Consider the following 21,306-nt stretch of genomic DNA (forward strand, 5'->3'; position numbering starts at 1 on the left):
TATCAAAGTTCTCCTTTCAGTTACTGTTAATACGTCATGAGGGCTACATAAACTTGACAAAAAAAAAATGAATCTTCTTGAATGGGGATTTAGACGAAGTGTATATGGAGTATCACCAGGAATTGAGAATGATTCCAACAAACCCCTAGCATGCAAAATCAAGAAATCTCTCTATGGGCTTAAGTAATTACCAAGAGTTGTTTGAAAGGTTTGCTAAAACCATAAGATTTAATGGGTATTGTCAAATTCAAACTAATCATACTATTTTTGTAAAATATTCTTAGGGAGGTTATATTGTTGAATTGATAGTATATGTAGATTATATGATTCTTACTGGTAATTATGAAAGACCGATTCTCATCAAAGAACTAATTTCCATGGAGTTTAAAATCAAGGACTTATGAACCACGAGATATTTTTTTGATATGGAGGTGGCAAGGTCTAGGAAATGCATCGTTATATCACAAAGGAAATACATCTAGATCTACTAAAGGAGAGGAATGATTGGATGTAAGCCTACTGATACTCCAGTGGATCATAATCAGAAATCAAAGTGGGGAGAAGAAAGTGTCTCTGTTGATAAGGAAGGATATCAAAGATTAGTAGAAAAACTCATCTGTCTGTCACATATGCAGATATTGGATACCCTGCTAGTATTATGGGTCAACAAATGAATAACCCAAATAAATAGCACTTGGATATGGTGTACAGAATTCTGAAATTTCTCAAGAAGACTCTTGGTTATAAATTAATTGTTAAGAAAATTAGGAACATAAATGTGAAATTATACATTGATACTAGTTGGACTGAAGAACTCATTGACAGAAGGACCCACCATATGTTATTACTCTTATGTATGCGGCAATCTAATGACATGGAGAAGTAAGAAGCAATCGGTGGTATCTCAGAGTAGCGCAGAAGCAGAATACAGAGCACTGGCACTTGGAATCTGTGAAGGAATGTGGATCAAAAGATTTCTCAAAGGCTTGGAATTATGGGAGAAAATTCTATCAAGATGTTCTGTGACAATCAAGCTGCAATAAGTATCGCAAAGAATCCTGTTCATCATGACCGAACGAAACACATTGAGATTGATCAGAACTTCATTTCAGAGAAGGTGGACATATCTTTTTCTAAGAAAAGTGTTTTTGATTTTCATCTTTAATCACTAAGTTTGACCCATCTAAAAACATTTAAAAAAATTAGGAATGAGTACACATTTCTTTGAAACCTTTGTGATGATGAGTCAAAACTTTGACACCCTTTTTTTTTTGTAGATTTTCTAGTTTATTATTACTGATGTAAACTATAGAATGTGAAGGAGGTTTAAGAGACTTCTTAGATGATAATAAAACTTCTACATATCTAGGAGCTCTCCTATCCACCCCCAAATATTAAATCAAAATTTTTACATCTTCGAATATGGTGGAAGTCTCAAGATTAGTGTTTTGAAGTGCTAAGCGCAGTGCTCTACATAATGATTTTTTCTTTGCTTCAACACATGAAGCATAAAGCAAAGTTTTTACTAATTGAAGCGTTCATGACTTGTAAATCATATATACATATACTTTGTGCTTATGATAACCATTTTTGAATTTAACCTATATCAGATAATAACTTCAACAATAATAATTATGCGTTCAATGATATTAAATTTTACCTAATCGAAAACTAAAAAAAAGAAGTAATTAAAGATAGAAATCATGATGCGATGAAAGAGTATTTTAAAATCAAGAATACTCATGAGATTGAGTGTTTAGCTTGGGATTGAAAGGTGAAGTGGTTTGCAGCAAGAGAGTTTGGAAATGAGAAATCGAGACAAATTCTTGAGAATAAGTTTCTAATTGAGAAGCTGCTCGCGTTGACAAAATGAACCAGTAAAATGGGTATAGAGAAACTAATGGATAGGAGAGTGCGAAGATAAAATAACATAAAGAAGTGATCATCTTCCTAAGAATATAATGTAAAACCAATGAGAAACAATATAATGACTATGTTAAATAATGATTTTAAGCAAATGCTCATGCCTAATTATTTTGGCAAATGCCAAATCGAACTATGAAAATTAAATAGGGATTTTATTCTGAACTGAAATCACTTGGGAAGTATGATAATGTTTCACAACAGAGTGATGTGACATGATTACTTTAGCTCAAGTTTGTACTTCACATGCAATTGATGTGCAAGCCTAGCACATTGCCTCACACGACTTCATAAGCACATTTTGAAGATTTCTTTTAATTGTTTTGCTTAAGTTCTTTTCAGAACTTTGAACACCATAGAGGTGACCACCAACTTTATTGTTCCTCCCAAAGAGGCCATTCTCGCTAATCTATTGCTTTAAATTTTCAATACTACTGTCGATGTAATACATGTAGATCAAGCAAATGAAACTGGCATTCACAGATTTAAGGCAACAAAATGCATGAAAATTCATTTTCTTTCGTTTTAAACTCAAAATACATGGAACTGAGCCAAAGTGAAATATATAACGTTTGATTTTATGTGGAATTAACAAGTCTGAACCATGAAAAATCAATGAGCACTAATATTTGTTTTTGGCAATATAAAGGTTCAATTGTGGGGAATTTGACCGAAATCAGTACTCCTACATTGCTAGTAATAAATATTTGAGAAGAAAATAATTTAAGGAAATAAATCACTAAAGTGGAGAAAATAGAGGCCTTATATTGGTATAGAAGGATATATTTCCCATGAAGTTATTTTATCACAATATTCATTCTTAGAACACATTTGGATAAATCTCATATCTAAATGTACACAAAATTAAAAACATGACAATAAAACTTTATTGATCCAAAAGTCTTATAAAACTATGTATCTATTTAAAGATTTTTTATCCTCATGTCAATAAATAAGACGTCAGATTAGGTCTTTTTCAAGTTAAAAGTCTCAATTATTCAGATAAAAGACTTCTACGAAGCTCTTAATTTTAAAACCAAGGCCTAAAGCATATGCAGAACAGGGTAACTATATGCTTAAATTTGCACATGAAAGGAGTTTATGGAATGGAGATGGAACAATCGAATGTATGGAACCTATTATAGGTGCATGTGAACCTTATCTTACTGGTAGGATAAACCACAAGTTGGCTAGAAGATAATAGAAAATTATGATAAAAATAGGAAACGAGTGGGAAACAACATTAAGATAGGATCCACATGTTTGAATTGCAAAAAATAAAATCTATGCTAATGCTAAAATTACGTGAAATGTAGATTCTATTGTACATAACAGTGCATCTTATCTTTGAAACCGGTATCCAGCTCATAAATTGATACATCCAGAGACATGAACAACCGACCATCTTGATGCTATGCTAAACCACATAAGACAATCTATTACCAGGGAATCAAATTAATAAGGAATGTATACTATTCTCATAGACATTCCTCATAGGCATTCCAAAATATCAAAAAGCGAAAACTGCATAATAAAATAGTAGCACTGAGTAAAAATTCTTAGGTTGATTGACTTTCCGTTTAATTTAAACACATAGTTCTCTATAAATCTTTGGTATTCTTACATTTGTTTACTTAACTCTTTCTCTTTGCCTCTTTGACTCTTTTCCTACAGTGTTTTTATCCATTTCATTGCACCGCTTTGCATTAAGTTTGGTTTATAATAAAATTTTAAATTATATATATTTCAATGAAGTAATTTGTTTAGGTTTTGACTACTAGATCTCTTGATTTTTGCACCATTGAGCCTACTAAGAACTGTTGATTCTCCTTATTGTTCTCGCTGATGATCTTATCGAAGGCACTCCCATCATAACTAAACTGGATAATGTAGATAATTTTGCTCGTTTTGTTGTGTAATTTTCATGTTAGTGGATCGTGCGGGATTCATTTAAGGTCACCCTTGCCACCAAAGATCTCTTTCACAATTCTAATCAACCTAATCATCATGCTTGCCTTGATTTGAGAGCGTTTCTTCTGTGGACATGAGCATCTCTTTACCTTCTACTTCCATGCTATCCCCACGGCTAAGTTCATCTTCTTACTACATGAGACCATTTTGGGGTGATGTGTCTTGATGGAGGCCATGCATTTGGCATTGCCAACTACTCCAAACTTCTGCGAGCCCCTATTTTTTTGCATCATCCATGTTTGGCCCCAATCACATTGTAATGCTGCTAATTGAATGCTCACAAACCAATTGCCATTCCTTCTCGTGACATTGGCTTGCATGATCTGCCTCATTTGTGATCTCCATGTTGTCCCCAAATCAAATCCATTCACACAGTTGCATGCCAGAAGTATTATATACATATATCATCCTAGACCGACGTCTTAGGATGCATCTTTTCAACACTCATCCCACTCTTAAACTCTAATTAAGAGGTCAGCTTTAATCAGTCAGCACTTCAGTTAGGTTGATTCAATCCAACTATATGCATGAACACCGCAAGTTTGTAATGTTATATTTCTAGGGCTATGATAATTTTGTTGAGGTTTGATTCAAAAAATTTATACTAATAGTATTGGTGTGGTGATGTTTTTCTCCTTTATCTCTTCCTTCTCGGGATTGATTTCTCATTCATTATAAGTCCTTTGGATGGATTGCTCATTTGACTCTCTATCAGGATAGATGTCATTAGCTTTTTTATATAGTTGGCAATCTTCTTTTATTCCTTGGTATTTTAAATTTTTTTAGTAGAGTTCTTTACAACCCTAAGGTAATTAATACAATAAAAGAAATTATGTTTAGGCTTTTTTAGTGTTTTTGTATTTATTTTCGCTTAATTTAGTATTTTATATTTTATAACTTTATTTTATGTTAAGTTATACTTTTGGATAATGGGGCATTTACACACATATCACATAATTTTTATGAAATTATATATCTAACACCTTTTTTTTTATATTTATAACAATCAAATTTTTTATATCACATAAAAAATACAACTATCATTAACTTTTAAAAAGTGAAATACACATTTTCATTCTTAAATAAGTGATACAAAAGTAAATATTAAAGTTTAGGGTTTAGATATGTAAATACATAGGAATTGTGTGGCATGTATGTTAATTTTCCTAAATATATTTGGTTTTTAGCTACCTCTCTTTCTCTTCCCTATTCTATCTCCCATTTTATTTTCTCACCAATGTTTAGAAAATCGGACCAGACCAGCTAGTTCGACTGATTCAAATATAACATTTGGCTGGTTTAGTTAGAATATACTAAAGAACCTAGTTTACAATTGAACTGTCTAGAACCGTTTGAGGTTGGTTTATCTATCATTTTCCCCGTTGGACTTTCCTTCCGTTAATTGATGGGATGGGTTCATCTTTCCATCTTTTTTATAATGTTCATTCTTAAACTCCTCAAATTTAGAGATTCATAAGTCGACTTCCCGTTAACATCTCTTTTTGTATCCCCTTACAGGAAGATATCTATCCCGAAATTAATTTTCTCTTTTGGAAAGAGAAGAAATTTAGCACTCAGTCCTCATCTCAGCGGTGGGTCCGTCATCAAATTCAGAATGAGATTTGATTACTTCATGATGGCTTGTGTTGATCTTACCTTTTCCACCGTAGGCTGACAACTGGTTGATGAGAAAACACCTCTGATAGAATTCAGGCTCAGATTTGAAGAAAATTTCTCACCCTTGAAGAAAAAAGTTGTTGAAAATATTTTTCTTTTAAGTATTGTTGCCACTGTTATGTCTGAGAATCAGATTCCAAGTGAGAGGATAGAAGTTCCCGAAGTTCTTAAGATTCTTGATTTTGTTGAAGAAGTTAATGAGAAATTAGTAGAAGTATTGAGTGAAGCTTACAACATTTTATTAGTGTTCGAAGTTGGCTCATCTTCTAAGATTGTACCTACACTGACTAAAACTCAACGAAGGGATAGGAGTAGAAGAATTCTTAAGAGATATCTCCGGTTAAAAAAAGGAAAGAAGTTAGTTGAGAAGGATGCCCGTGAGATTGAATCTAATTTTGTCGAAACTTTTCATCTTCTGGATGGAAGTAGGTTTCACACACTTTCTGTGGCCTGAGATAAAGAAAAGGTGCATGAGATAGCAGATTCACGTCCACCATTTATTAAAGCTAAACCCCAAAGGAAATAGATAATTATGTTTTTTTGGTCTTTGTCAAATACCTAAAAAATGATAGGAAAGAAGAAATGCACAATGGTAGAAGATTTGAAGTCAGTAGGACATATAATTCTTGATAAAGAAGGAGAAAAGATTTTGGAATATCATAGAACCTTGAGGAAAGAACGTAAACGTTTAAGAAGGCAGATCTCTGCTGATCATTTATCACAAGAAGCATCACCTTTTGTTTCTTGACGTATTCAGAAAACTTAGAAGGTACGACGTCTGTCATCTGAAGCTCCTCCGTGCCGTATATCCTAAAGTCCTCTAAAGAACTTTCCAATATTGAGAATGAAAAGAAATCATCCATTTGGTGATAAAGTGATGTTCTGAGGTCATAATATTTCCTCCTCCTATAGAGGAAGATAGACTGGAAACCCCTTCTCCACCTCCCTCACCTGTTTTAAGGAAGGTGCCACAACTTCAAGAAATTGATGATCATGAACCTGAGACCATTATAAAGAAAGTTGAGGAGATGAATATTGATGCAGAACCCAAATATATCCATGTTGATCTTATGAATATTAGAGGTCGACCTATTGAAGAAATTTTAAGTGAACTGGAAGCTGATCTCAAACAATTGATGGAAGATGATTAAAATTCTAAGATCTTGGAAGAAACTCTCGCTGTTATGATGATCGAAACTAGATCTTCGTTAAGAGAACGACAATAAGAGGATAGTGATTTACAAAATGTTCTCATGGAAGAATGTGTCATACTTGATGCAACACGATAATTTTTAAGCTAAGACAGAGAGATGAGATCATTAAAATATTGAAGAAAAGAATGGAGGAGACTATAAATGTTATCCCTACAAACCAAAACCAGATGCCAATACAACTCCAAGAAGATGAAGTTGAAGAGGGTCCACAACCCACACAACTCAATATTTATTAATGAGTTAAAACAACAAGATGACCATATTGAAAAATTAGAAAAGAAAATAGATGAACTAGCTTCAATACCTTTCATTCGAAAGAATATTACTAAAATTCCAGTTCATATAGCAATAGAGAAGTCTGAGGTTATTCATGTACTTGATAATTCAAAGACGAGAATAGCTGAAGAGGAAGTCTTTAAGTAGGAACTAGAAACACCATTACCATCTAGTAAGGATTTGAAGTTTATGATTGAACAAGTCAATGGTGCCTTAGCTCAAGCCAATAATGATAATGTAGTACCAAAAGGACAACCTTTTCCCGAGGAATTTAATGTTTTATAATATCCTAAAAGATTTTTACCACTCAACTTCAAAATTTTTTGATGGAATTGAGAATCCGAGATAACATTTAGCACACTTATGAGGTAGTTATTATAATGCAGGGGGAAGTGATGCGTTATTATTCTGTCAATTTGTTAAGAGTCTGTCTGGAACAACATTTGATTAGTATGCTGAACTACCTAACAACTCAGCTAAGACCTTTGCTTAGTTGGAAGAGTTATTCATCAAAAGATTTACTGGAGCTCAACACCATATCACTCTCGAGGATTTGGTTGTTTATAAAATTTCGGTAGATTATATCTTGAGGTGAAGAAACTTGAGTTTGAAATGTGAACTTTAGTTGCAGAAGCCACATGCCATAGAAATATTGTTAAAGAATATCCATGGACCAATTGCTTTTATGTTAAAAGGATTTATCATAAGGACTTTTGAAAAATTGATAAGTAATGTGGCTAAATTGCAGGAAGAAGCTAAATAATTATCATTTTTGAATAAAGAGAATAAACAAAAACTCCAGAAGGATTTTGAGAAAAAGAAAATTGAGAATGTGTCTGCTATTGAGAAAGATAAACTTATGAAAATACAAGTGAGAACCCTAATCAACAACAGTGGTAAAAATCACAACAACAGTATCATCAACAACAACAACAACAACAACCACCTCATAGATCAGAGAAAAGAAAACTGCTAGGGAAGAATTTGAAGAACTAAAGAATCGAAAATATTCCTTAAAAATGAAGCTGTCAAGAAGATGGTCAAGAATTTGTCCAAGAATCCAAACTTCAAGCTCTTTAAACCAACTAAACCTGATGAAGTTGGAAGGAATAAGGATGCTCAACCATACCATTGAATAATGATTCACATTCAAGGGTTGGTTGGAGAGAAATCATAAACATGGAAACATGATCATTCTTAAATAATATCTGAAGGAACTAATAGGGTTCTGTTAGTGTTGTCTCTAGAAAAGGTGTGGAACCATTTGATCCTTATATGGAGACAGACAGTTGGAAAACAATCCTATCTAAAAATTCCTGGAAGCTTCTCAAGTAACTCCACAAATTATCTGCTCAAGAGCCTGAATGAACTCGAACATCTAATAACTCAAATTTCTTTGTAGTTCCAGATGAAAAAAAGTCTAAGTTAGAAATCAAACCAGTACTGAAGCACGTTGAACCTGAAGTGAAAACCAAATGAGAAAGAACGTTTAAGGAAATAATTATGATTATAGTGAAAAATCTTGTTAGGCTTGTTATTTCGGACAGGGGTCCTGTGACTCTTGTGTCACTTAACCTGTATAACTTTTTTTCGTTCCTGATAAAAGAACTATTAATAAAATGAGTTTGTGGTTTTAGGTATATCTTATCTTTATCTGATGAATCTAATTCGACTGATTTAAATAACAATAATAATAATAGTTTTAACAGTCCCAATGCAAATAATTCTCAAATCATATGTGAACTTGTTGAATAAACTTATTTGGATGACTATCCCTTTTCTAATAGTGATAATCATGTCCTTGGTTTCTGAAGGATGCCTATTGAGATCTGGATGGAATTTTCAGACTCCAAGCAATCCTAAGAAGAGATTCAAGAAGACATGAAACGATTGGTAAATATTATTGCCAATGGTATTTTTTGGAGATCAATCTTCAAAGTAACAAAGTACTCTCACCTCACAAAATAATTCCCGAAAAATCTAATTAATCTTAGTCTAAATCAACCAACATTCCTTTCGCATGATGCTTCTATCCAGGATAAGCCTATGGAAACTCTCTTTAATGTTGATTATAATGTGTTGTTCTATTTAAGGAAATTGCCAGCGAACTCAGTATTTATGACTCTTTGCCTTGTCCAAAGAGACGAGTCACTAATTAAAGATTAGATGACCCAACTGACATCTGATCCTTTAAATGAGAAGCAAACAACTTAAATGAAGTTCCCAAATTGACTGTTACTGATAATGATTCGCTGTTAGGGACAACCGATCATAATTAACCATTTTATAATTTTGTAAATGTTGGGCAATTTCGATTGTCTAGAGTTATTATTGATCAGGGTATATCGGTCAAAGTTATGAATTTAAGAACCCTTGCTTACCTTGACATTGATACTAAAAATTTTTTCTATGATAAGATGTTGTGTGGATTCAATGCGAAAGTTGAGAGAGCTTTAGGGTCGATAACCCTCTTACTTAAGATTGGAGCTTTCTAGACCGAAGTGAAGTTTCACATCATCGATTTAGAAACTCATTCAATGCATTGCTAGGGTGACTTTGGCTTCACAAGCATCAGATTAAGTATTGACGAGATGATGTGGAATAGTGCATCAATGGTGGCTTACAATTGTTTTCAATTCACGAAGTCGAAATTTACAAAGATGCAGCGTATTACTTGCTGAATAACTAAGTGTTCTTCTCCAGAGAATTACTAGGAGTTAAAAAGTTTAGAAGAAAATGACTGAAAAGACAATGTTGAAAAACAAAGAATGACAAAAAATAAAAACGCTAAATAAGAAAAAGTTGACAAAGAGATAAAGAAAAAATTAGAAGGAAAAAATATTAAAAAACTACAAGATACATAAAAAGGGAACATATCGTCTGACGATGATGATGAACCTCAGATAATCATCCAGTAGGCCTACATCTCTCCAAATCCATGAGTATGTGATAGAATTGCCAAGAGTAACAGAGTGATCCTGGAGAATGAGTAAAACCAACTAGAAAAAATTCTTTTCCAAATTTGTAGAACAGAACACCTGCAGTGAATATTGACCTAGAATCCAGTTCAGAGGATGAGTCATACAATATAGGTTGGTCTGTTGATTCGACAAAAATAAGAACACCGTGGAGAATTTCTGTTGAAAAAGAAAAACTATGATGAAGGAAAAGCAGCTATGAAACAAGACAAGTCTTAATCATCATTGTACGAGAAGATTAAATAATATAGCTATGACCCCACTATCTATTGATGTTGTGGAAGAGTTGGAAGTTAAAGCATTACCCCAATTGAGTGGTTATCATAGTCAAACTTTTTGTAAAGTGTTCTCATTTTTTAGCATTGAAAAAAATGTAGAATGTAAATATGAAATTTCAAATAAATCAATAGAACTTCTTTTCGATTGATACTTATCTTGTGATATTAATTTAGCAAAACAAAGATTAATACCACACATATAGTCTAAAAAGCAATCTCACTGCTTTAACAATCTTGGAAATCCTAAACGCGAAGGAGTTAAATCAAAAGTTGGTGTGAGATTTATTACTGTAGGGCAGGTAAATGATAAACAATATTGTTTGGACATTACTAGTTTTTTGGAATCTGATGAGATCTCTTTGGAGAAGAATCTCTTTAATAACAACAATGTTTGTTTAGAACCCTTGAAGATCCGAATGACCTCTTAGTTGGATATGCACTTCTTGTACTAGAGGAAGAAATAAAATCAACTATTGATAAGTTAAAAGAAATAAATTTGGGAACTCAAGACAACTTTAAATCAACTTTTGTAAGTTCACTTTTGAACGAACAAAAGACTAATGATATTACTAAATTATTAATGAAATTTAAAGATTATTTTACTTGGAGCTATGAAGAGATGTCAGGACTTGCTCCTAAGGTGGTAGTCCATAAATTGAAAATTCAATATGATGTTGTACGTGTTAAACGATCACCTCGACGAATGAGTGTTGAAATTGAAGAATAAGTAATGAGAGGTGAAAATGTTAATTGAAACTGATTTTATTCAAGAAGAGAAATATCCTTCTTGCCTGGCCAATGTTGTCATGTTAAGAAGAAAAATGAACAAATACGTGTTGTATAGACGTTAGAGATCTCAACATGACATGTTCTAAAGATAAATTTTCTTTGATTATGTAATATTTGACATTGCCTTATCACACATTATTTTCTCTTTCATGGACGGATCTTCGCGATACGACCAAATTAAGATGACTCTCGAAGATGAGAAACACAACATTTAGAATATTGATTGAAATATACTATTATAAAGTTATGCCCTTCGACTTAAAGATGATGTTTTCTATTATCGAGCAATAACAATTTTTAATTACGAATTGATACATAAATAAGTATATGTTATGTTGATGATATGGTGGTGAAAAATAAAGAAAAAGAAGACTATATACATGATTTGTGAATTAGTTTTGAATGATTACTAAACAAGACAAGTTTTAATCATCATTGTACGAGAATATTAAATAATATACATGATTTGTGAATTAGTTTTGAATGATTACTTTTATACAACTTAAAGATGAATCTTTTGAAATGCATCTTTCGCATTATCTAAGGAAAATTCCTAGGTTTTGTACTACGACATCATGAGATTGAAATAAATCCAGAAAAAATAAAAGCTACATTAGAAATGCTGCCTCCCAAATGTCTGACTCAACTTCAGTTCTTTCATGATAAATTGACATATCTATGATACTTTATTTATAATATGGCGGGTACGTGCCTTCCTTTTTCTGTTTAACCAAGAAGAACGTTTAGTTTCATTGGGATGACGATTGCTAACAAATTTTTGAAAGCATTGAACAATATTTAATGACACCTTTAATTTTAGCAACTTCCATTTCAGGACGGTCGTTAATACTTACATTGCTACTCTAGATGAATCTCTTGACGCTTTACTAGCTCAAGCTAATGAGACAAGAAATGATAATGCACTATATTTTTTAAATCATCGATTTAACCCAACTAAAAGAAACTTTCTTTTTATTGAAAAACGTTGTTAAGTTATAATTTTTGTGCTCAAAGTTAAGTCATTACATTCTATTTTTTAAAAACAATTTTATCTCTAGGTTCTATCAATTACAATATTTGAATACCCGCTCAATGTTTTCTGGAAGATTGACTCGTTGGTCAATGGTCGTATTTCAATTTGATATAACTTTTGTTCCCGTACGTGCTATTAAAGACTAAGTTTTGACATATTTTTTTTTGCAACACACTATTTAACTAATGATGCCTCTTTAAATGATGATTTACTTGACAAATAACTCATGACATTAGAAGATCTAGAGAAGCTCTGTTGGGAATTTTATTTTAACGGTGCTTCGTCAGTCAAGAAATATATTATTACAAAAGTAGTTATTTCTGGAAAAGCAGGGATAAGACTTGTATTCATAACCCCTGAGCGAGGAATGATGAGATTCTCCTACCATTTGTCAGAGTCATGTACCAACAATAAAACGGAGTATGAAACCCTGATTACTGGCCTCCATCTGACCATTTTAATAAACATTCAAAAAGTTAATGTTTTTGGAGATTCATAACTATTAATCAACCAGATTGTTGAAACCTATAAAATCTTCAAACTCTTATTCTATCATTATTATCAGTATATGATGAGCTTACTTGAATATATTTCAAATGTCATTTTGTATCAAATATCCCGTGGTAGTAACATCATTGCGAATGTTTTGAAAAAACTGGCTAAAGTGACAATATGTTGGAAAGAAAAACCAATACTACTTGATGTTCATGGTTGTCGGGTTCTCTCTCCGTTTGATATGAAAGATATTAATAAACCACAGTTGAAGACTTAGTTAATTAGAGACAAACATTTTTAGATTATCCCCGAGAAGGAAAATTACCTTAAGATAAATCAATGACTCATCAGTTAAAATGTAAAGCTTTATATTATACTCTCATCAATCTCACATTATATCAAGGTTTTTCGATCATGTGGTTACATTACTTAGACCAACGTAAGCCCAAAAGATCGTTAAAGAGACACATTCTGACTTATGTGTAGCTCATCAATCTATCTCTAAGATAAATAAAAAAATTAAGAGAATAGGATATTATTTGCCAACCATGATCAACGACTGTATGAAAATTGCAAGACGATGTCACCAGAGTCAAGTGCACGGTGCGGTTTTGTATCAGCCGCCGAACGCATTACACCCTACGATTGTCTGGCGGTCTTTAAATGTTGGGGCAGATACATCATGGGACCTATTGACCCTGCTTCATCAGAATGACATAGGGTTATACCGACGACTGATTATTTCTCTATCTAGTTTAATACTGTCTATCTAATGGCCTCTTTCGATATTTTATTTTATTATTTCTAAATTATTTAATTCTAAATCTTTAAATTCATTTTGAAACTTATCTAAGTCTTCATCAGATAAATCTTCAATAGATTCATTTGTAGAAGATATTTTTTCAAAGTCAGAATTGATCTTTTAATACTAAATTATTTTCTTTTAATTTTGAGATTAGTTCCTCAAAATCTTCATATTTGGTACTAAATCAAATTGAAATTTAAGATGAGGCTATATGGTCAAAAGTCTTTTAATTATGGCAAGAGATTTATTAGAACACATTGGTTCTGTGTTTAGCTTTTTACTTATCTGAGTTAAATGCTCAGATATTATTCGTAGAGTTGTATTTGTGTAATTTAACTGTTGAAGTGTCGTGCTAAATTTTTTAAAAGCATTCACTTTAGTACTTAATTTACTGAATGTAGATATTTCTAAGTTTTCTAGCCTAATATTAATTATAGTCTTAATATTTGGAGAATATATAGATTTGATGATCTCTCCTTTTTCATTTAACCATTTTCTATTGAGTAAAATTCATTTTTTTCGTATATTCTTCAAAAAACCAAAGAACAAAAGAAATAACAGATTTACCCTAATTGTTTCTATTTATTTGGTCATTAAAAAATATTTTGGAAATAATCTTCGTTTCTTCTATCGTGATAATTTTATGGTTGCACTCTCTAAAATTTTTATATTTTTCTTTTCTGAAATCCTTAATTAGGATTTTTCTACTTTTACTTCCTATTTCGTAATAATTTGATAGAAAGTTCGATAGAAAATATGAGTACTGTCCAAATAAACAATAACTAGATATGAATTCCAGTGAGAGAATTATTCTCCCACTCTTGAAATGAATTTTCGTTTCAGATGAATTCACGATTATTTTTTTTTTATCGAAGTTTGCATCTGCAAAAGTCTTTTTATTTCATTATTTTCTTGTTTTCTCTCCATCGAATTCCCACTTTATGCTAGTCTCTTCTAAGCCACCTGTATTCAGTTCTTCTTTTTATAATTTTTTTCTTCAATTAGTATCCTCATTTGCTTGAGGGGCTATAGTATTACGGAATAAATTTGCTATAGCTTCCATTAACAGTTACCCCATGGACAGAGGAATAGAAATTGAACTATATTTCACCCTTAAAGAGCTGTGCCATTTACAATAAACCTTATATCTATTTTAATTTATTTACATTTGTAAAGATGAATACTTGTTGAAACTCATTTTTACATTCTGTTCATTTAGATTTGAGCACATATTTTTCGTAGAACTACTTTAGCTTCTGCTGCACACAAACAATGCTCATGAATTCCAAAGTTTTTAGCGATAACATATTCTGCAGCTCTCCCGCTGCTCTATTACTAGCAATCTATGTTGCACAGATATTTCAAAAACATTGGGTAACTAAATAAACGCATTATTTATAGAATAAATTTAAATGTTGGCTATATGTTTTTGAAATAGCAATGTGAATGAAATTTTTATTTGTGTCTGATATTTTATTTGTTTTGGGTGCACGTCTATTAATGAATTGTTATATTGGTGCTTTCTTTAACCTGCTTTATGAATGTGATTATGTACCCTTGCATACCTGCATTCATTGGTGGCATATAATACAGATATGAAGTGTAATTTTGCTTTAAGTATTTTCCTATGGAACGAATGTCTTTTTGGAAGACCATAGACTGCTTTTTCTCATCTTATAACATTCAAATTGAAAAACAATGGCTTAGGGGTCTATACCATTTTATTTTGAGATGGGTCTCCTCTTATCTAAGGAACATTAAAACATGGAATAACATTTATTTCCTAACTCCTTTTAGCAGGGATAAATTGATATGTTGATGCTTGAAATCCTTTTGTTGGCAACGAATTTTGTCCGTCATCTCCACTTTTGGCATAGAATAGATCTATTTGCACCATAAGTAGAGGTTTGGGACCCCTATGGTTGCTTTTTCTCCTCTATGTCAAGAGCTCCAGTCCTTCAGCTGATGCTGGCTACTAATCTTATCTGCTTCATATTGTTTCTTTTTCTTCTCTAATGTTTCTCTGAGGGATAAGACCAAAAATGAGTCCTTTCACCGCCGCGCTGAACAGTAGGAGCTTAAAGGACATTTGCTCGTTCATTCAATTGTTTATCATTTAGTACATCTATCCTTCCGCTATATCAATCGTCTTTTTTGATGCAATCATCAAAATAAAATAAAAATTGAATATACATAGCATAAGATTCTTATGTATTTGCATATCTCCTGCCTATACTTTCATATTGAAACGCATTGCACTCAATTCCTTAATTCACATAACAAATAGCACTATTACCTTTAAAAATGAAATACACCTTTTCATGCATAGGGTTAAAGCACCAAAGGGCCATATGCATAAATATGATAGTTTAGGCGTGAGATATGTAATTGCATAAGAATTGTGTGCTATGTATGTAAATGCCTGTAAATTTAATTCCACTCCTTGCAAAAGACATCCAATTTGGTTGTCAGAATACATAGCTTGATAGGAGATTTTCCTTGAAGATGATAACTTGGAGGTGAATGCATTCTAAATACTGCTGTCAGCAGCTGCTGTGAATTAAACCTTACATGACTTGTGTTTATTTTTGTCGCTCATTATACTAAGTCTATTGTGTCATCAATTTGATCAATTCTTCAAAATTTTGAGCTGATTGATGGTGTGCAATTGGATTAGAAATTTGCTATGGTCCTTCTATAGATCGAAGCCTACTGTATCCCCATGTTGTTGCATTTATTGTCTTGTTATGAATCATGCCCATGCTTAATGGCTGGAAATTCGTGTTATCTCATCTTGATTTATTTAGCAGAAATATTTGCATGCAAATTGTGCATATGATTTCTATTGCTTGTAAATACTCGGATCATTTTTTGTTGGAGCTTGGTTAGGCAAGCATGCGACATTACAAATTTCTTCATATCTGCACTGCTTGATATTTCTTGTATTGTTTGTGCTTGCTTGGCTATTTCATAAAGTTCTTCACAAATTTGGTGAAGTAAGTGCATGCTTGCTTTGCTTAGACAACTTTATCTGATAATATGTTCATTCAGTGAGTGTAGAAAATCGAAGGTACACCGAATGCGTGTATGGGGGAGCTGTTCATTTTGAATCCTGACATGCAGTTATTCTCATTAATTTCTATACGTCAGAGCGCACCATGAAACCATGAAAGATGAATGGATTGCGTAATACTTAACTAACTTCTCCATGATTTTGAACCAGAAGCCCATTGACTAAATCAAAATATTTGAAATTATGTGAACATAAATTGTGATTTCTGTTTTAAGTGTTCCCACTAAACTTACAATTCTGGACTACTTTTGTTTTGACTCTTTCCTATAATATTCTCTTACATGATTATCAATGATGAATCAATTGAAAACCTTTCATGTTATTTAGAAACGGCGTTAAAGCTTGACAGTCTAGTGGGTGATGTTGAAGATGCAGTTTCTTCTTCCGTCATCGGAAAGTTGAAATCGCCTAGGCGAGCTAATTCAGAGGTGATATTTATTTGCAAAAACTGAAATATATACCTGAGTTTTAATCAATTTCCACTAACCAATTTTTGTTGGCTTCATCGATCTCACAGGAAACTCACCAGAAAGCTATAAACTCTCTGAAACAGATAGAGGACATCTTATCATTCATCACCAAAGCAAGGCCTCGGTGGGCTCGCCTGGTCTCAGCCGTAGATCACCGGATTGACAAAGCTCTGGCCATTCTTCGGCCCCAGGCTATTGCAGACCATCGGTCTCTTCTTTCATCTCTTGGGTGGCCACCACCACTTTCTGGTTCTAGTTTTTCAGGCCAAAGGTCTGGAAAATCACCAGAGTTTTCCAATCCTCTCCTGACAATGGAGGGAGAACTGAAGGGCAAGTATTGTGTAAGTTTCCTTTCTCTCTGTGATTTACAGGAGCTGCAATTTCGTAGAAAGGTTCGTCAACTCGAGGGCTATGATGTAGTGATAGACCTCCACCAACCACTTTGGGTCATAGAGGAACTAGTTAATCCAATCTCACTGGCATCTCAGGCTCATTTTTCCAAGTGGGTAGAAAAGCCTGAGTTTATTTTTGCTCTCGTTTTCAAGATCACGAGGGATTTCGTCGATTCCATGGATGATATATTGCAACCTTGGGTGGACAAAGCGAGGCTTGTCGGGTACAGCTGCCGGGAAGAGTGGATTTCTGCAATGGTAACCGCCCTTTCCACTTACTTGGCTAAAGAAATCTTTCCCAAATATACTGAGAACATAGAGTCTGAAAGCTTGAGATCTTCATGGCTTCAACTGATAGATCTGATGATATCTTTTGATAAGAGAATGCAGTCTCTACTAGCAAACTCAGGCTTACCGATCTCCCTATTGGAAGGCGAGAACCAGCGGAGCACCTCAGCTCTATCCGTATTCTGCGACCGCCCCGATTGGCTCGACATATGGGTGGAAATAGAACTGTTCGAGATGTTAGAGCGGCTCAAATCAGCACTGCAAAGTGAGAAGAACTGGAAAACGAAGCTTCAGGGCATGGTTTCGATCTCAGGCACTCAGGATTATAAGTCTCCCGTAGTCTCCAGTATTTTTCTCCAATGTCTCTCGCTTCTTATTGATCGAGCGAAGTCTCTCCCAACCATTTCGCTGAGATCGAAGTTCATAAAATTAACTGGATCACCCATTATCCAAGAATTTATAGATTGCTTACTAAGAAGGTGCCAGGAATCAGAGGGTCTCACCGCTTTGGCTGATGACGATGCGATGATAAATGTTTCGTACTCCATCAATGCAGCCCGGTATTGTGAATCAACATTAACGGAATGGTGCGAGGATTTATTTTTTCTCGAGATTGAAACTGCTGAAGGTGGCGGCATTTTTGAGGAGGTCAAAGCGATGAAAGATTTCCAAGATGAATGGTCCGAGAAGATCTCCACGGTCCTATTAAGAGGATTCGACGCGCGGTGTAGAGACTACTTAAAGAATAAGAAGCAGTGGCAAGAGAAGAGCGACGAAAGTCGAGTCGGCCTCAAGGCCCTTATTACGGCTCTAGACTATCTTCAGGATAAAATTTCGAAGCTTGAAGGAGCATTGAATGTTGTCGACTTCACCGAGACTTGGCGTAGAGTGGCCTCCGGCGTAGATCAGATACTCTTCAATGGAGTTATTGCAGGCAATACGAAGTTTTCCGAAGCCGGTGTTCGAAAGTTTGAAGGTGATATAGATGTATTGTTTGGTGTTTTCTCAGCTTGGTGTTTGAGACCTGGGGGCTTTTTCCCTAGGCTGAGTGAGGGTCTGAGGCTTTTGAAAATGGAGGAGAAGGAACTCGGGCATGAATTGGTGAAGGGGAAGGAGAAGTGGTTAAAAGAGAAGAGTATAAGAAATCTAACTTTATTAGAGGTAGAGAAGCTTGGGAAGAATAGAATTTTTTGAGGCATGTCATTTATTTCTATTTTTTGGGCCATTTACATCCATAGCATATCTACATATCTCACAGCTAAACTTTCACAATTACAAATATCACTCGAATCGTTAGTATCACATTAAAAATAGCAACTTTTTTAAAAATAAAACACACATTTTAATACCTCAAGTTTAAAGCACCAAATTGCTATGTAAACACGAAAGTTTAGCTGTGAGATGTAAAAATATAAAAATTGTATATGAAGTTTGTGCTCCGCAATGGTTGCTCGCTCCTCATCTTCTCTCACCAAATCTAATGTCTTACTTTCTTAATTCTTTAACAGAAAATAAAGAATAACAATAATTTATCTTGATTTTTTCTTAATGATGTTTTATATGCCCAGTTGCTGTTTGGGCTAACATGTAATTGATATTTGCTCTTTGGTTCTTGCTGCTTTTGGGCCTGTTTCCGAGTCAGGAGGAAGTCTGACAAGGAAGAAATGGCAGAGAAATTTTCTTCTGAAGAGGAATTTTCCTCTTTACGAGGGTTGAAATTGTAATATTTATGTGAAAAATGTTTAGATTCAGTCAAGATTTTTGCAATTATGATGATTTTGATTGTGTTGCTAATTATGATTCTGTGTATATTTATGCTGTATCAACTTCTCATTCAGTCTAATTCTTATGCATTTACATATCTGCATCTAAACGCTCTTATGTCCTGCCGAATTGGTCAATAGGCCTGTTGGGCTTGGGAAACCCAAAATTTTCAGGACATGTCTTTCAATTGTGATGTGCTAGTTGCTAAGGTCATTGATGAAATCGGTCTTTCAGGGTGATTCAACAACCTCACATGTTGATGTGCAAACTGTCATGTATCTCGATCATCATTTAGTAAGGAACATTTCTACGTCTATTTATCAATTTTCCAACATTCGTAACATCATCATCCTTCAGCAACGTTTCGTGAATAGATATCGTATGTTACTAAAATTATCTATTTGCAATTGGAAATAGGAGAAAGAATCCATCTGAAATCATTATAAATAGATTCTCCCATCATCTAAAGGGATTTATCGCCGCCTCGTATCTACTCGCGGATAGTGAGAGAGAACTCCCGAAGCATATATCCATTCTCTTCCACCACATCCATTATTAATAGGTCTTCTTTGAGTTGTCTGACCTCACGAATAATATGAGATTCAACGTCCTAAAAAGATTCAACAATATATAATACATTAAAATTATGATGTGTATATGTAAATGCCCCAAATATAAAAGCAAAGCTTAAGCTTATGTGTTAGATATGTAAATACATAGAAATTAGGGGCCCATATATTTAGTCATTCCACAACCAAAGAGAAATGATAAATAGACATGGGCCAAGTGACTTTTTAAATAAATGGGCTTTTATGTAAAAACCACCCAATGCACATTTATTTAAATATTTAACACTCAAACTTTAATATTTACATTTATACCACTCAATTCTTTCATATCACATCAAAAACATAGCCATTTTAATGCTTAAAAAGTGAAATAAACGTAAGATGAAATGCATTTAAAAAGTAAAGTTTAGGTGTTAGATATGTAAATAAACGTAAGTAAGATGAAATGCATTTAGAAAGTAAAGTTTAGGTGTTAGATATGTAAATACATAGAAATTGAATGGTATAAATATGTAAAACTTCAAAAAAACAGTACTCAAATGTAAAATATTTTAATACCCACATCAATCATGTTGACTTTTGCTAGAATTGACTTTATTTGCCGGATCTATTAAATTAAACATAAATTTAAATATTTAAAAAAATATATAATTCAAATTCCGACTAAATTAATCTCCCAACCAATCAATCCCTTATATTTTTTACTTTTAATTTTCACTTTATTTTTAATTAATATGCAATTTTATAAAAATAAAATTATAATTTCAGAAATTAAGACTTCACATCAAATGCCGTGCAAGATACCAAACCATTTGAGACATGTCGTGCTAAAGTCAATACAAGAACATAGCTGTTATCAATTAATTGTGATTGTGCAATTACGGCAGATATTTTAATTTGATCATAAAAAATTCATTTGATGGTCCAATCAATTTTTAATTTAGATAGGATTAACTTAATTCGAGTTAAATGAGTTTAGTTATTAATTAGATTTTTAATTATATGATCTTAATGATGATTTATAGCCATAATTGGAACAATTAAGATGGAGATAAATTAGAATTACATATAATTTGTATTAATAATACACACACACGCTCTCTCTCTCTCTCATACACAAGAATATTATAAATATAAGCATATGTAAATCAAATATTTTTTTAGGCAGTAGAAAAATAGAAAAAAAATAATATTTTTGGTCGGCACAATTCAAATATATTTGAGCTAGAGGTATCAAATCAAGCTCATAGGTGGGGTTCAACTCTAGCTCAAAATTGACTTGATTTGAATTTGCTTTGACGCGAACCTAAC

General features: G+C 33.2%; 1 protein-coding gene across 2 annotated transcripts in view; it reads left to right on the top strand.

Annotated features, from left to right (window-relative positions):
• LOC110026588 (RINT1-like protein MAG2) overlaps positions 1-19,394 on the top strand; it is a 30,926-nt gene extending 11,532 nt beyond the window's left edge. Inside the window, exons 3-4 of one of the 2 annotated variants that reach the window (XM_020727586.1) lie at positions 16,840-16,940; positions 17,030-19,394. In XM_020727586.1, coding sequence (XP_020583245.1) covers positions 16,840-16,940; positions 17,030-18,856 — 1,928 coding nt within the window. In that variant the 3' untranslated portion in view covers positions 18,857-19,394. The remainder of the gene's footprint in view (positions 1-16,839; positions 16,941-17,029) is intronic. The other variant, XM_020727585.1, reaches the window with a different exon arrangement.
• Positions 19,395-21,306: the final 1,912 nt, after the last annotated feature.

The sequence above is a fragment of the Phalaenopsis equestris genome, unplaced genomic scaffold, assembly GCF_001263595.1.
Source record: "Phalaenopsis equestris unplaced genomic scaffold, ASM126359v1 Scaffold000382, whole genome shotgun sequence".
Taxonomy (NCBI): Eukaryota; Viridiplantae; Streptophyta; class Magnoliopsida; order Asparagales; family Orchidaceae; genus Phalaenopsis; species Phalaenopsis equestris.